Raw genomic sequence first — 17722 nt, 5'->3', positions numbered from 1 at the left:
CTGCAGCTTCTGGAAAAGCTTCTGAAACATTTTATTGATGAAGTGATGCACTCTCACCTACATGTAGTACTTTTGTAACTCCAGCAAAGGTTTCTGGTGACATGATAGACCACAAAAACAAAGCTCAAGTTTATCTCTCTCCTCCGGGTGGAATTACAGTCTCTATCAGTTAATGCAGTCTTTCTGAACTTCGGAAAGTTAAATCCTGACTTGTCAAGAGAACAAAACTTAGAGTAATGCTGCTACCAGCAATGCTGTTTTAAAAGCCTACCCAAAAAGAGCAGTCACTCAAATAGACTGCGTAGGTATTCATCCTCATCTCTTCTGCGTGCTCTGATCACAGTACATTGTCAACACTGAAGTGATGTCATTGGCATCTGAATCATGACCCCTTTATAACCAAAATTACTGCAAATTGAGGCAGGCATTGCTGCATTATGGATGGGTTGTGGTTTCAGTATTTCTCTTTGCAAACAGATGCTGTAAAAACACAAGCAATCAGAATAACAAAGTATATGGATGCTTTGGAGGACTTGTGGGAAGCTGTGGTTTAGGATTAATTCCACAGTAGATTACAGTTTTTATTGTATGTAATTTATTGTTTCATTTTTCTTAAACCTTTACTGAGCCAAGGAGTTTGTACTTGATTTACCTGTCAAGGTGGGTGCCTTTCAAGCTCACAGCATCCTTTGTAGGCCTTCAGAGCTGTTATTAAATTTACTTTCAGGCCATGGGGTACAGATCTGATCTCAATCACAGTAAGTTGTTATTAAGAGGAAGTAATTTCCTCTTTCTAATTTGTACTAGTAAGACTACAGTAGATAAACATTTAAGTTGAAACAGGGCAATTTTCTCACATAAACAAGGTGTTTGTCTCTATGTTCTGTGCTTTTTTTGGTTACAGTAATATATTTGCTCTTGTTTCTATAGAAGTTACCTGTTTATGAGCTTCTCACTGCAATAGGAATTGGAGAGGTTTTTTTATTTTCATGTAAGTCATATTTTTCTCTAAGTACTTGTTTGTGGTACAAAGTGATATTGCTTCACTCAAGTCCATAGAGTTGTGAAGTATTGGCCTATTGAGGATTTGGTCTCTTATTCTTGATATGGTTACTGCTAGTTTTCAAGTGGTATCGAGGAGTGGGCTTCCTAGATAATTTCAAGGAACGTCGAATGTATGCAAGAAAATCTGATATGACATGATGTCAAGAGTATTAGTATTTCACTTTCACTTTTTCTGCTTGATTATTTTGGTTTCTCACATAGGAGATTTCTTCTCTTGTGCTTCCCAGTGCTTCATCTGTCCAAAGGCTTTCGTTGGGTATTTGCTTTACAGAAGTTACCTGCATGCAGTTGCTGGGATTCTGATAAGAATTTCTAATTACCTCCCTACTGGAGTTTTCTCTGTAGGAACTTTTCTTAACCTTTTGGTACTGCCTTGTGGCTTGAAAACCTAAGTGTTACAGTTGGGAGGTGATGGTGCCTGCAGAGATGCCGTAACAACTTCTGCAATGGGGAGAGGGCAAAGATGTCTCCTGTGGTCACGTTACTTTTGCCACTTAAGTGGTACTTTGAAATTTGTAAGTGCTGGAAGGCCTGTCTTTCCTAGTTGCTGATGTAGATGTGAGTACGCTTGCTCTTCACCAGCTATGCATGCAGAAACATGCTTCTGCTTTTCACAATTCTGGTCTACTGCTCACCCATCTGTTAGAAGTGAGTGTGTCCACAGTCACCAGTAGTACTGACCTATTACGCTTGCCTTGTGATTGGCAGAAATCTATACTAAATTACATTTAAATCCTAGATAGAGCAGCAGCTAAATATGCTCTCCTTAATATTTTATAATTAATCTATCTGTCCAGTGACTTCAAACTCTGTGGCTTTTTGAAAAATATCTTTTGAATAGACACAGTGCCCAAACTGGCATAACAATTGGTGATTTTTGAATGCTGGGAAAGTAACCATAAGTAACTGGTTGTCCTACTCTTAAATACATTTATATTAATATTTATAACATATGTTGGTCTCATCAGATCTTCTGAAGTAATTTAGTTGTTCATACTGAGGAAAGGTCAGAGTTTTCTTTTCTGAGATTGTATGTGTTGCACAGTAAGCTTGCAGAGGATAGTTTGGCCTGGCACCTTCTGTACCTTTCAGCTACAAAAAGCATGCAGGATATTTTAGGATGGTTGCTGTCCAAATAAATCACTTCTGTGGTACAGACAAAAATACAGTATGTTATTTCTGCACCTTACTGTCATTTTGGTGTGTGGCTTATGTAATAAAACCAGCTTTCAAGAAAAGTTCAACTTAAATCAGAGGAGTCAGATATTTTTTCTTTTAATAACATTAAATGTGAAGAGAAGGATGATCCAAGCCAACTCTCTTTCTCTTGTTGATTTTAATCTATCAGAAGTTACTTCTGGCTGGGATTGTTGCCATTCAGTGACTGTGATGGTGCACTCCCACAGAGACCACATCTTAGGGGAGATGTATAATATTCATAGCATGCAGGAGGAAAAAGATAAGGCCAAAGATGGCTTGACTGAATTGGATGATTTCATATAATTTCTCATTGCTACAAGTGTTACTTCTGCACTGAGGGTGAGACACTGTGGGGTGAAAGTGTGCAAAATGTTTGTACAGTTGGTACTTCTTACTTTGCTAATTTGATGGTAAGGGATACTAATCTCCTCTGCTGTTATTTTCATGCCTTAATGCTCACTGCTGGAAAGAAGCCTCAGAAGCTAGTCTTTCATCTTTCATAAACAAGCATTATTTTCCTTTGATCCTGGTGGTCTTATTTAGTCATTTCATTTCAAATTAGCATTTCTCTCCAAATGACTTCACCAAATCAATAATGCACTAATTCAGCAGCTAAGAATATGCCATTATAAGCCTCCTTTGCATTGTCAAAATCCTTCTGATTAAAAAATGTCCAAGTAGCATGGCATTGGCCAATCATGAGGTTCACGTCCAGATCTTTCCCAGGTGTAGGTATGTCAGAGTCACAAAGCTGCTGTCAAGACATCGAATCAGAATAATGTGAGTTGAAACGGAGTCTTAAAGGCTGTCTAGTCCAGCTCTTCTGCAATGAAGAGGGACGTCTACAGCTAGACTGGGGACCTTAAAGCCAGCCTGGTTCAGCCTAACCTTGAGTGTTTCCAAGGGCTTGGCATTTAAAATTTATCTGACCCCGAGGAGTACCATCAACTTACTGTGCCTTTTTCTCAGGATATATAGGCACTACAGAAGCAGCATTCAGTACTTCAGTAGCCAAAAAGAAATTAGAGGAAAATAAATCTTCTCCTCCCTGCTGTTTGCTTGAATGTTCATTTGACAGTGCTTTGTACTGTCTCTTAGCTTGCTTATATACAACTGGTGAGTCAACAAGGAGGAAGAAAAACCCCATATGTATATTTTAACAGGAAAAAATAAGATCTGCTTAAAGGGCAGATAATGAGAAAAAATGAGCATTTCTGAAATTGGTTCCAAAACATAAAAAGACTCCAGTTACAGCGTCTTGTTAATTTAATCCAGCAGAGCTGCTAATCAGCGCTGATGGCCTCCACTTTCTTTTCAGTCACAAAGATCATTTCTGTAGCTGGTGTAACATCTGTAATTCTGTGCCACAGCATCACCTCAGAAGCTTACCTAACCAAAGACTGAAAGCTGACTTGAGCATGGACCTGTGATGGCTGTCCCTTGGAGTCAGGACGGATTGCAACAGCTTCCCTTCTTAGTTGACAGTACATGGACCCTTACCATGGTGCCCTTTTTAGTGTCTGTGGCATGCTAAAGGTGGTAGGCCCTCAATACAATTCCAGTGAGATTTGTAACATTACATGACATGAATTAGGTGTTCTTAATCTGATGTGAAATGCTCCTCTGAGCAGAAATCTTAAGGTTCAGTATAAAGAGATTGATTTATGAATGGTTACACAACTGCAAATTTGATTATCACAAATAAGCTTGAAACATAAGTATTTTTGGTAGACAACTCATGTTTTATTCAGGGCTAAATGAGTATGAATTAATGTTATATAGACATGCTGAGTATCCTGAGGTTAATGCCTCTCGGACTCAAGCCATTTTCTGCTTTTTCTCCAGTTCTAGAAGTTTATTTTTATGTCATTTCCTAAGTTTTCTGTCTCTGTGCATCAAAGAAGAGCAGAGGACAAATTCACACATTGAGTGTGACATCAAGTGGAGTTTTCTTCTTTTGAGAAATGCCAGTTGAATATTGGGTGGGATGTTAAGAAAGGTGATGATTTATTATAGATTATTTTTGATACCCAGGTCCTTCATTCCCTGCCTAGGCTGCAGCCCATAAACTGGAAATAAAGTGCTTTTGGCCTGTCTGAAGATTTGAAGAACTGAAGAGCTATCCCTTATTTGCTACATCTTTCATCCTGAAATTTATTAATGATAGGTAAAACCTTTTGATTGAGTTGGTTGAACTTTGGATGAGGCCCTGCAGGAGGAGGATGCTACCTGGATTTGCAGAGGGATCTTCACTTGCTTTCTGGCTATTGTTATTTTTGTCTGATTTTTATTTTTATTTTTTTTACTTATATCGTCTTTCCCCACCCCATGCTCTATTTTGCCCCAGGCACAGGAATCAGAAGCAGTGGGTACATGACTGTTCTCATGGTGCTTAGGCTGAGGCATACACATCGTTCCAGAGGAAATGGAAGAAAGTAAAGAATGGTGTGGTGGGACAAAGGTGCAGGTGCATAGTAGCACTTGTCCAGTTTGAAAGTTGCCTGCCCTGACAGGAATTATGGCCTCATTGTTTCAGGTACTCGAACAGAAGATTTTCTAAGGACAACAGTGTCTGGTACTGTCTTGGTTGTGAGGAATGAGAAGAAAGAGGCACTTGTTAAAATTTTTTTTTGTCTTCATTTTTATTTCTTATACAGTCCTGGGGAGGGAATGTGGAGATCAGAAGCTTTGTCATATCTCAGCCACTGGTTTCCTTATTTCAAGAGAAGATATAATTTGCTTTTTGAGTGAAAGTCTTATTTTTTTAACTGACTTCCTCAAATGTCATTCTAATGAAAAGTAGATGTAGGCCTTTTTTGTCCCTAAGAACGAAGTCTGAACATACTCATCTGCTTGTTTATCTGAACAAATACTCTTTCAGTTAAATTAGTATTTGGAATTCAAAAGTCTGTCTTGCTTTTCAACATAAGGACTATTTTTATGTCCTATGAGCTTTCAAAGTCTTTTGTTATAAAAACCACTATTCTAGATTGTTTGAAAGCTTGCTTTTGTTCTGGACTATTTTTTCAGTCCTAGGTATTTGTCTGTCTCAGAAGATGATTTGATTCTTGTATCAATATTTGGTCACAAAATTCCTCTTGCATAAAATATTCCTTTATTTAATCTACTGTCTGAGAAACTTGATGCATTTTTCACTTGACTTCTGAGTATGGACTTTTATTACCTATTTCAGTTCTTGCCTGCACAATCAGAAAATGATAATCAATTTTAACCCATGTTAACCCATGAATCCTTTGTATTAACTAAGTGGATGCTTGTAAATAGCTAACATGTGGTGAAGCGTAGTGAAAATTGAATTTCAGATTATTTCCTTTCTCAAGGAAGACTATACACACACACACAAACAGTTAATGATTTAGAGACACGAAAATAGAATTAAAAAATCACATTTGTAACAACTGTCTGTAGCTTGTAGTGCAAGATTGTAAGACACATTTGGTTTGTAGAAATTGAGAAAATCAGAATACTTTATTGCATAGTTTGTGCAAGGCCATACAGTTCTTGAGTCATAATGACATTTCAGCTTGTGTAAATAACATATGTCTGTGGAGGATCCTGGTCTGATAGAGAAATTACCTTAAATTAGTTTATTTTTAAAGCAGTGTGCTAGCATCTGATAGGCAAGGAAACATTTTCAAGACTGACATTAAAAGATGAAAAATAAAACTTTTTTTTTTATGTGACATTCTAACCTGCTGAGGACTTAGTACCATTCCTTCCTGTCTTGTGTTGTTCTCACTCCTTTATTAACTTTCATATGAAATGAATACTATTTGGTGTCACCAAGAGGTACCCTTCTATCTTATTTTCCTCTGTTTAGCAGAATGAACTCATAGGCTATATGTACAGTTTTCAAAAATCAGTATGTATGATTTTAACATATTAGAAAAATAAATAAAATATCATGGTCATACTTTAATCACATCCATTCAATTTGCTCATCATTTTGTATCTATACTTGAACTACAGAACACAGGTCCTGGAATATACTATGATTTTGTCTGAATCAAAATAATTTTCATGAAATTACTTCAGACTAGGACTTCCTTTGCTTTTTCAGATAGAAATATATCAATCTTCTGTAATTCTGATAGCCATTCTACAGTGCAGCTGGAAATAATTTATACTCAGAGTTCCCTACAGCATTTCTTATTGTTTACTCAGAAAGACAATGAATAAATTTTATTATCTCAGTTGCTTGATTGATTCCAGAATCTTCAAAATGTGAGATTCCAGGTTTGTATATGTGCCTTTATCCTAATATAACCTCACCCAAATTGCTTTGATTCAAATGCTTAAAGATTTCTAGATCAAGGTTTTTTGGATACTTTCTATTCCCTAGTCAAATGTGTGTAGCTTGTATTCCCAAGTCAAAGTGTGTAGCTTTCGCTTTAATTCTATGAACAGAATGTGAAAATTCAAGCAATAGTAACTTAAGGATGATTGTATAAGAAATACTTAAGATGGAAATTACAAAAATCTGAATCATGAGAGGAGTGGAGATCAGGCACAGCTTCTCCTTACAAAAAAGAAAGGAAATGACAGGACTTTTTTGAGATAGGTTGTGTTAGTTTTATGAGTATGATAAGTTTGCCTGTAACAGAACACGTTCCTATGACCTAGAAGGTCTTTCCCAGACCTGGCATTTATAGCTTTGAAAGCTAAAGGCTGAAGAACTCCCACCTAAATAAAATCGTTTTTGACTGCAGTTAATAAGGCAAAGTAATTTAGTTCAAGAAATCATTTTTTTCCTTCTTCATGTTTTCTTAGGCTCCTTCGTTACTCTCTTTCTTGGTGAATTACATAGATAAAGGACACTCATCATCTTTGTTAGATCACCACCTGTATAACTTCTGTTTTTCCTTCTCTCTTCACAAAAACTGAAGTTGACATTTCTGTTAGTGCAAGGAGTCTTCCAAGGACTGTCATGTTTTTGCTATAATAGAAATTACAGCATTTGTAGATATTTCAGAATGACAAATATACAAAACCTTGGGAAGGGGAAGGACTTCGTTGGTCCTAAAATCTAGTTGTCTTCTATCATAAGTGTCCTTGATATTTAATCCTATTCAGAAAGGAGTCTAAAATAAAATTTAACAACAAAAGAAGACCAGGAAATTGGTGATAATCCAATCATATGAACAAACCTGAGCTCTGACAGAAGCTCAGAGAGAACTCTACATGAGTTGGTTTGATTCTTTTTCAAGTATCTGCTTAATTGTCTGACTCTGGATTCAAGGCACCTTAACTTTCCTCATTGTAGGTTAGACGTGTGGGGGGAGTTCCAGGGAACCTGAACCCAGGACCTGGATGATGAAAGTGCATAGGAAAAAAGTCATACTTATTTCAAGGCAATTTAGACTTCAAAGTGATTATAGATCCAGACCAAGATATTGGTCCCCTTGTCAAGACCTGATAAGTAATATACTCTCAATGACTTTTGAGAAGACAGACTTGATGTAAGACAAGATTAAAAGAACTGAGGAATTTAACTATGGATCTAATTAAATCTATAATTTACTTTTCAGAAGGTAGAATATTATGCTTAATATACACCTACTAGCAAAGCTGAATGGAGAATAGAAGGATTAATATGTTTGAGAACTTTGGCTGGCATTTGCACTGTTCTGACTTAAAACAAGTCTGAGCTCAAAGTATAATTTCAGAGCAACATCAAACCCATGTCTGTATTAAAAAAGAACAACCAACATATTAATAATACAATGAAGGGTTGTCTCTTGTAACCCCCAGCTTGTTTCATCAGCTTTGTCACTTTTTCGGGGCAGAAAAAAAACCTGCCACTCATGGACCACCTAGAGTTTGGGGATTAAGAGTACCTTTTAGAGAAGTATCCTTTGGTGTGCATTCTACAGGAATGGATGTGTTTCCTCAGAAAACGCCATACAATGTGGCTGATGTTTTCCTGTCCAAACTTTCTGCAGGTCTTACACACCTTCTGTTTTGCCTTTTATTTCCATTCATAAGATTTCTGTGTATTATTTGTGTCTATGGTAGATCTGCTAGTTTATTCAAAAATGATGTTGAAGTCTAGCTGTCTCTTTGTTCATTTAAAAGCTGGATATAGAATTTTATTTCATAATTCGAGCACTCCTGCTTAGAGAGTTGACATATGGTAGTTACATCTAAGCATGGGGTTTGCTGTTTGAAACTCTTAATTACATAATTAATAGAAATGTATTTCATTGTCTCTAGGTTGGTCTCTTATGGACAATAGCCCTACTGTTGGATAGACAAGAGCTGGTCTTAAAGCTGAAAGCAGAGCTGCTTAGAGTTGCAGTATTTTACAGAAATGTACCGTTTTCCATGCAGCTTTTGTTGCTGGTCTGTGAGGCAAGGGATTGAGAGTGATGGAAGAAAGATCCTTTCAGAATCTAAAGTAGGGAGGCTTTAAGAAAGAAGGGGACAAGCACTTTAGCAGGGTCTGTTGTAATAGGAAAGGCTCTTTAGTTTCAAACTAAAAGAGGTGCGATTTAGACTGGGTATAAGAAAGAAGTTTTTTTTCTAATAAGGGTGGTGGAGTGCCGGCACAGGCTGTCTAGAGAGGTGCCCCATCCCTGGAGACAGGCTGAGTGTGTCTGTGAGCACCTTGGTCTAGCTGTGCATCTCTGTTCATTTCAGGGGAGTTGGACTAGATGGCCTTTAAAGGGTCCGTTCCGTCTCAAATGATTTTATGCTCTATTGGAGGAGCTAATGCTGGATGGTTGGGAGGCTACCCACATCTGTTTTTCCCTGGACAGCAGGCAATCAGTGACAAGCAGAAGCAAGTATTTCATGAGTCAATTTCTCCTTGTACTAATTGAATTTCCTACATCAGCGTTCACCACTGAGGATGCTTGAGAGTGTCCTGGACTGGGCTGAGCTGCTATTCGTGTGGATGAACCTGATGAAAATAGGGGTTAACATATGAGGCTAAAGAATACATTGATGAAAGGACCAGTAACTAACCAATAGGATTTCATTTTGCTAAGCATTTTGAAGGAAGGCAAAAAAACAACAACAACAACAACAAAAACTAAGATAACTTTATAATCTCTCTCTTAAATCACACCCAGTTCAAAAAGTGGTGGAATGACTACATAAAGGCTTGCAGGGTGCTGCTGTGGTAACCCAGCAGTTTCAATCTATGATAGAAACGGGTATGGCTGCTGATAAAATGCAGGATTAATAAACATACACTTGAATGTGATGTTGTGGGGGGAGCCAGCACTGATTCCCTCGTGGAAGAGCCAGGATTCGTGAGTCCCACATAAATTGCAGGCATATGCACAAGGCTGCATTCTGACCGAGGGAGTACATACGACTCCCAGTGAGACAGGGAAAGGGGTTTATGGGACAGAAAGTAGTCCTGGGAGAGGTGATCTTCATGTGCTCAACTAACTGAAATGTATCATGCCAGGATTTTTGGGGGGTGAGAGGTTATCTCTGAGGACCTGCAGATCTGTGGTGGCAGCAGTGCTGCTCAGCACGTATGTCTGTGGCCTGACAGAGAATAAAGCATGAGGAGGTGAAAATAATGCACTTGAGGTATAGAGAGCCTAAAAGTTGAAACTTCATATTAGCATTTAGCACCCAGGAAAGGAGATTTTTGGATGACTGAGTACTATGAAACGATTAGCTTGGTGCTCATGGTGATGATAAGGCATATGAAAGGCTGAAAATATGAAGGAAAAAGAGAACAAAACAAAGTACACTGACACCACTGAATAAACCTTTAATGCAGGCAGATTTTGGAAGTTTGTTCTTGTTCCAGCAATCCTATCCCCTCAAAATATAACTTTGCTTGAAAAGGTTCACAAAGATGGGCCAATTTCAGTATGAGCAAAACCTAAAGGGTCTAGGGTGCTTCCAAGTGGGAGAAGACAAAAGGAATGAATGAAGGGGTATCAAAACAGAGATTCATAGAATCAGAGAAGGTATAGAGGATTACTCAGACAATTACTCACTGTTCCTCACAATATGACACTCCAATTAAATTATCAAAGAGAATTTTTCAAATTGACAGAAGGAAGTACTTTGCACTGCCCGTAATTAAATTGTGAACCTCATTACATAGGCTCTGTGGAGAACAGGAGTATAAATGGGTTCAGGGAAGGACCAACACATTCCTAGAGTAAAGAGCCATTACGGGCTATTAAGCCCAAGGGTCTGGAAGCAGTCTCCAGCTCAGGAAGTCCTCGTACTACTGATTACTGGAAGCTGGGACTGGAGTATGTCAGGGGGAAGATCACCTAAGTTGTGCTACTCTACTGGCTATTGCCAGAAAAGAGATTTGGGACCAGACAGATTTTTGTTGTTGTTGTTTAATTATTTGTCTGGAGATGGCTTCTTTATATTTAATGTGAAAGATTTGGACATCTTGAGTGCTACAGTGGAAGTGAGTCCTTTGCCTTGTGGTTAACTGTGAAGAAGAGCATTGCATGTCTTGAAGGCAAAACAGGAGCAGCAGGTAGCGGGAGTGCTGTGCAGTCAGCAGAGATGCATGTGGAACACTGAAATAATGCTGCAGCTGAGGCAGTATGTTTTGTTTGTGAAGGATGAGGATCAAAATGCAGGAGTGAAAACCACCTTCCAACGAACTCTGGCACTTACAAATTGTGTATATAATTTGCCTGGCCTTGTGCAGGAATTTTCAGATCGTGGTTGGCTGACTTGATAGCTTACAGGCATCGGATTTGTCTACATTGAATATACACTGAAAAACAGAGCGTTTAAACTTAAACAGTGTTGTACAAATGACTGCTTTTTTCTTGGTGGATATCTAAGTTAACTCTAACTGAGAAAAGACTCTCAAAATTCTGCCTCCTGGCAGATGGCCTAGCCATAGGACCTGTGGAAACCAGTCCCTGCATTTTTCTGATTTCTCAACCTTCTAGCTGGAACTCTACTCCCACAATAATTTTTGCCTCGGTGAAAAGGAGGATAATATTGCCAGCATGGAAATGCAGTGACACCAACCTCAGTGACAACTAAAATGCTCAATCTGTTATCCCTGTGAAGTGCTAACATACTTTTTATTTTGCAATTTATTTTTTTTTGTTCAACACTCAGATGAGTTCAGATGATTGTCTTCTGTGGTCTTTGAGGATTCAGGCATAACTATTCAGTCTAAACCACTCATTGAAGAATTCTTTTATGCTCAAGGAAGAAGAAAAGGTTCAATAAAGCCAAACGCCTGAATACAGTCTCAAATCTCTCCATAATCAAATGTGTGTCCTTTGATCTAATGAAGTACGTTATATCTTGCCTGACTTTTTAGCAGAATGTAATGCTTTTTTCTTTTTTTTTTTTTCTTTAAATGCAGGTGTTATATTTGACTAGCCTGGATGGCAGGTTCCTTTTGGTTTCCAAGACAGCCAACTGTGTTGGAGTTTCACCATCAGATTTAGTATCAGATACTTTTGTCCTATATGTGTAATGACATACACATTTATGTGCATCTATGCTCCTTTACAATAGTCGTGAGTTAGATGGATTGATAATTCCATCTACTACATATTGCTGTTACTTGATTTCCAAAAGTAATGAAGAAAATATAGATTATGGGTATGACACAGCACTTCCTTGCTGTCGATCGCGGTATTATTTTTGTTCTGAGTTTACAAGAAGGCTGGTGTGCCCCTTAGGAAAATTTCAGACTTCATTGTCCGAAGACTCATGAAGGCACAGATTCCCTTTTCTGGCTGTCTCTTATCAAGTGAATAGGGATTACTTTCACTTTTATGGGAAAGGCTGCCTGTTGAGGCTGTACTTTCATTCATGCACTCAGCACAGTAGAGAGGAAATTACTGGGAAAGCTAACTGAAAGCCTCTCATGTTACCTTTCTGTTGGAAAAGTGCCAGATGGTATAATGGCTAGCTAGGTTGATATGAGATAGTCTCTTGGATACTCAGCATCTGCTCTGTTATCAGCTCTTTCTACTCTAACTTTCCCCTATTTTTCCCTCTAGCATCCGCATTACATATATTAGAAAATCATGTGCTTGCAGTTAGTCTAACCTCTTTGTTTGTGGGACAGGCTTCTGTAGTGCACACGGTGTTCTGACATTATCTTTTTGTCCCCAAAGTTCTGATGAGAAACTGTGTAGGTGTGGAGATTTCTAGCTTGCCTTCATGTGTAAGCATTATTTCTGACTGGTTCATGCAATTTTGTGATCCCTGCAATCATTCAGGCTTTTGTGTTGAAAGAAACCTGAAAAAAAAAGCATTGTCGTGCCTACATTTTGTGGGCTTTCCAGCCAAAGCCCTAAATCCAACCTGGCAAACAAAGGGATAGCTGACTGTTTGCACTTAATCTCTGCCAAGTCTCCCCCAAAAGACTCCCCGACCTCTGCTTGACTTTAAAGAGAATGTGGGCCATGTGTCAGGTTCTGCTACAGGAGGCTTGCACATCTCTAATTCTGACTTGAAAGAGAATCCAAGACTTGATGCTGTGAGGTCTGTAGCCATTCATTAGGCGTATTTACCTTCTAAGTGTGCTGAATTTGCTTTCCAGCTGGAAGCCCTGTCCTCAGACTGGGTCAGATAAATTTATTCCTGGAACATTCATTGCAATATTTGCTTTATTAAATTCATGGAGTGGATTGATGCAGACACAATGGCTATATTGTTTGGCAAGTAATAGGCCATAAACAGAGTTCGGCAAACATATTGGTGTTTTTCATCAATAAAGATTAATTGCAAATGCCTATTCAGACACTTTTGCTTGAGTACTTTGAACAAAATGGAAGCTACCTTCTTGTATTTGAGGACATGTCTAAGTAACCATTGGGTGGATTTATCACTGTCAGTAATGCAAGGTGATACAGCTTCACTTTCACCTAAACAAATGATCATATTGTAAACATAGTTAGGCACATGATTGGATTGTTGTGGTTAGCAATAAACAGTAACCAAATTGATAGCAAATCATTGTGGAAGGAGGCTGACAAGTATTGGATGAACAGGAAAAAATTGAATTTACAGGAAAAAATGTCAATTTTTGAAAATATACTTTTGTAGTTACTTGCGTTTCTTTAAGGCTTTCATCTGGTCCTTGTTAGAAGTCCTGTTAGATTATATTTTGGTAATGTACCTGTCTGAAATTGTGGCTAAATTGTTCAGTCATGATACATTGCTAAGTAACAGAAGTATTTTCATTGGGCTTTCTTCTTTCTAATGGGTTTTATTAAAATGTAAAATATCTTGGAAATATGTTTTAAAGTCAGTGTCTTTCCTGCTTTAAGTGGAAAGGTGGCACTGGATGATCGCAGGCTGTTAAAGTGCTCGATTGTTTGTGCTACCCACAGAAAAGGGAATTTAAGACATTGTAATTCAACACACTCCATTTTTCTGGACTTATATTATGAGCAGTGAGCCTTCCAACCTCCTTTACCATGGATATGTATTGCACGGTATATTTTCAGGACAATGAAATGATTTATTTAGCATATGGCTGACCTGGATTGTCATTACTGGCTCAATTGACCTTTATTGCCATGAGACAGTGGTAAGATTGGAAGATGCTATAAATAGCTGTTGAGCTGTGGGAGTGGTATAACAAAAATGTACTTTACACAGACTGTCATTTCATTATGTGGAGGCTGAGTGCATTAGGCATACAAAAGGAAATCTCTCCTTTATATGTTTTTGTTGTTGTTAGCCTTTTTTGTCCTGTTTTGAGTTATTGCAGCTGAAGCTGTAAGATTGTTTTGGTTACTGTCATCAGATGCAAAAATAGACAAGGCAATAGTTTTATGAAATTTTATGAAACCTATAGTCTAAGAGAAACTGACTTTGTATCAGCAGTATCTTGTGCTTCTGTCTAATGACTTACTATTCAAGGCTGATTTTGTTAAGACTAAATGCAGCTGGGGAAGCAGGTTGGTGGAAATGAACTCAGTCTTTGTGGAGCTCTAGAAGTGCTGGTCAACATCTGTGGTTGCCATATCTCTCTGAAGAATGACTTTTGACCAAAAAGATAGAACATAAATGTAAGGGGAAAGCAGATGCAATACCTTGAGGGCGTGCTGATACTGTCAAAAAGGATGTGTCCTAGAGTCATATTTTATGTATTTTGATACTGAATGGAAGACTTCTTCCAGCCTACAAACCAAGTAAAACCACCATTTTTTTGTTGTTGTTTTGTTTTTGTATAAACTCTTATTTCATTTCTCTAGTAAAAGCTATTTGGAACTACATGTTTACACATTCAGCACAATCTGCTGGTATGTAAGGAATAAGTGTAATAACGGAGGATTTCACTGAAGCTAGCTAACAGAACTATATGCAGTCCCCTGGGTTTGATGTTTCAGCTTAGTGCCAGTTGAGTAACTGATCTTCATTAAACAGTAATTTTCAGTGATCAGATTACTTCATTTTTTTCCTGAACTGTTTTAGCAGGAGATAGTGCTCAAACACCATTTCACCCAAACTGAAATTAGATGCTATGCTGCCTCTTCTGACTTATGGAAAAGGGTGGGGTGGATAATAATATTGTATAATTATATTGAATATGCACTCAATTTATCTATTTTTTTTTGTCTTTTCAATTTGCAGGAAAGCAATCTCCAGGTCAGGCCTACAGCACTTGGCTCCTGTGCATTCCCACAACATTGCAGTCTCCAATGGACCTGTGAAGGAACCAAGGGCAGCATTAGAGTGGACTGTAGGTGTTTGTTTCTATGGCAATGCATCTCTGGCTAGTGCTCCCTCCAACCCTAAAAGAACATTAGACATTGCATTACTGTCAGAATTAGTGCTGGTCATTAGTAAAACGCTTCCATTATGAAATCAAGCACAAGGCAGAGACATGATAATGAGCAGTGACTTGAGCAGCACTAGACAAGAGCTGTTCAGACTTTCTGGTCTTTGGAACTGTTTGACTACATTTGCTCACTGCCTTCTTGACAAGGACTGCTATCCAATGGTAATTTGATTTTAATGAAGCAGGATTTTGTAGTTTTGATTTATGGACCAAAATTTAAGGCTGAGCATTCATGATGGCTTGTCTGGGTCTGTAGGAGCAGTAGTACAAATCTTTGGTCACAATGCTTTGCAAGCGTGCAGAACTTCTGGGTCCAAGTTGAGCTGTAGACACAAAGCATCTGTTTCTTTCCCCAGTTTGGCTTCTCCTACTTCTGTTTCTGGGCCAGTTTCAGAAGGGGCTGGTCATGCACTGTCTGCACAATCTAATGTGATTATATGTTAGTGCATGTTGAGAAATGGATCCTTAAGCCAGCAGGTGAAAAAAAATAAACAGACTCGTTTAAAGCAAAATATGCAGTGGGTTTTACACTGGGCTCTCAGTAAGGAGCTGGCATTAAGCCAGCAGCCACCCATCTGTCCTTTGGATAAAGACAACTTTTGTTTTGATGAGTATAGCTTACAGTTCATCTCAGATGGTTTTTATACCAAGACTGAATGGCTTTCTAGATGGCGTGCAACTGTAACATTTGAAGTTTAATGGAATAAAATTTTACAGGCTGCATTGCAAGAAACAGGTTTGGATTCGGTCTGATTTTCTACAGTATAGTAAAGAGGAGTGTGTTAGAATGAGTTTGAAAGTATGTGTAGAAGAGCTTGTGTTGAGAATAACTTGATCTTTCTGTGCAGGAAACTTAGGTCCTAATTCAGCAAGATGTTAAAACACGTCTGGTTTTAGTGATCTAGGTTTTCTGCATGATCCCCAGATTTCTATTTCTTTAAAGGACAGGCTAAGTTAAACATGTTTAAAAATTGTAATTTAAAACAAAACAAAAACAAACAGAAAAACCCTGAGAAAACCCACAATTTATCCTTATTCAAAATGACATTCTTTGCTACTGATTGAAGAGGTGAGACAACACTGTGTCATGTGGGGAAACGGGCATAATATGAACAGAAGACATCTGAGGCTGGGAAGAACCTGGATTGACCAGCTGTAGTAACAGATGAATGCAGAGGAGTACAGGATTTCTGCAGATTAGAGATATAGCATGAGTAAAAGGGAGTATAGAGAAGTGGCTTGGAGGTGTGAAGAAGATAAAATGGATCAAAATTTATAATGGCTTGTGAATATCAAGTTAAAAAAGAAAAAAAGATAAGTTTTAAAAACTGATATTTATTTCCAGGTGTACATTTGGTAGAATGAATGGTTTCTTACATTGATGTATTACAGCCAGAGAGGAAGTCTTTGTAGCTAGTCACTGGGAGTTAGTGTTAGTAAGGGGATATTGCATCCCCATCTGTATAATCCTTCAGTATTTCCAAGATGGTTCTCCAAGGACCCATGATGGGAGATCTTTCCAAAGTCCAATTAAATGTCCAAAGTTCCAATGAACAGAAATTGTCACTTAAACTCACTGTAGAAACTGCAGTAGAATTCTGTCCTTGTTGCCTTCACATTAGTAACTGGAAAGAATTTCCTGGGTATATTTGCCCAGAGAGGTTGTGCATGCCCCATCTCTGGAGGCATTCAAGGCAAGGCTGGATGTGGCTCTGGGCAGCCTGGTCTTAGTGGTTGGCGAGCCTGCCCATGGCAAAGGGGTTGAAACTAGATGATCTTTGAGGTCCTTTTCAGCCCAGGCCATTTTATGATTCTGTGATATTCCCCATTTTTGATAACTCTTTGCAGATGATTTGCCATTGTCACATGGCCTTGTGAAAAGGACACTGATTCAGGGAGTGGAATTTCTGTTCCCTTCTCTTGCCACTGACCTTGCGAGTGAACTCAGATTAATTATTTTGCTTTTCAGTACACCAGTCTATTTAGCTGTAGAATAGAGGTGATAATTCTGATGTTTTTAAGACCCTTTACATAAGAAAATACATGTTTTAATGTTGTGATAACTATCATCCCCAATACTTACTTTTTCTTACTTGGAAATATTCCATTTTTTCATATTTTCTACATCTAGTTCTAGTTAACTTGTAGCTAATTTAGTAGTAATTATTCAAAGCAGAATCATACAAAATGTGTGTTTAGGAGTAAGTGATGCTGTAGCCACAGGGCAACGCAGAATTTGCCTTACCAAAAGGAACCGCCTTGTATGCCAGTCCCTGTGATATATTCGTTGTTCACAGACTCTTTTCCCACCCTTCACCAATTCAGGCAACATTCCTACATGTTAAACGATGAAAGAAGCAATTCTAGCCCTGATCCTCAAATAAGCATGAGCTGAGGCACCTCATGCAGTGCATGTGTACCAGTGAGGATCTTGATCTTTCTTTATTTTCATACTGCCATAGTTTCCCAAGGGAATAACCATAACGTGGTTTTATTTATTTATTTATTTATTTATTTATTTATTGCGCTAAGTCATCCTGTATTTCCCTTTTATATATTGCCTTTTAGCTTTGGTACCTAAAGAAGTCTTGACAGATGCTAGAAAAGCAGTGTGTTGAGCTTCCTAATGGCCAAAGCTGTCTCTTTTTGTTTGTTTGTTTGTTTTTTGTCTAC

At 38.2% G+C, this 17722-nt stretch overlaps 1 protein-coding gene across 4 annotated transcripts in view; it reads left to right on the top strand.

Annotated features, from left to right (window-relative positions):
• Nucleotides 1-17722, top strand: part of DGKI (diacylglycerol kinase iota) — a 209044-nt gene that overhangs the window by 63840 nt on the left and 127482 nt on the right. For 2 of the 4 annotated variants that reach the window (XM_065742681.1, XM_065742684.1), the window contains exon 2: nt 14842-14950. The exons of the other annotated variants lie outside the window; for them this stretch is intronic. In XM_065742681.1, coding sequence (XP_065598753.1) covers nt 14842-14950 — 109 coding nt within the window. The remainder of the gene's footprint in view (nt 1-14841; nt 14951-17722) is intronic. 4 annotated transcript variants of the gene reach the window in all.

Source organism: Cyrtonyx montezumae, unplaced genomic scaffold (genome assembly GCF_038088225.1).
Source record: "Cyrtonyx montezumae isolate F1298 unplaced genomic scaffold, pur_monq_1.0 scaffold_3, whole genome shotgun sequence".
Classification (NCBI taxonomy): domain Eukaryota; kingdom Metazoa; phylum Chordata; class Aves; order Galliformes; family Odontophoridae; genus Cyrtonyx; species Cyrtonyx montezumae.
The sequence above is the reverse complement of the archived record's forward strand: the minus strand, read 5'-3'. Positions and strand labels throughout refer to the sequence as shown.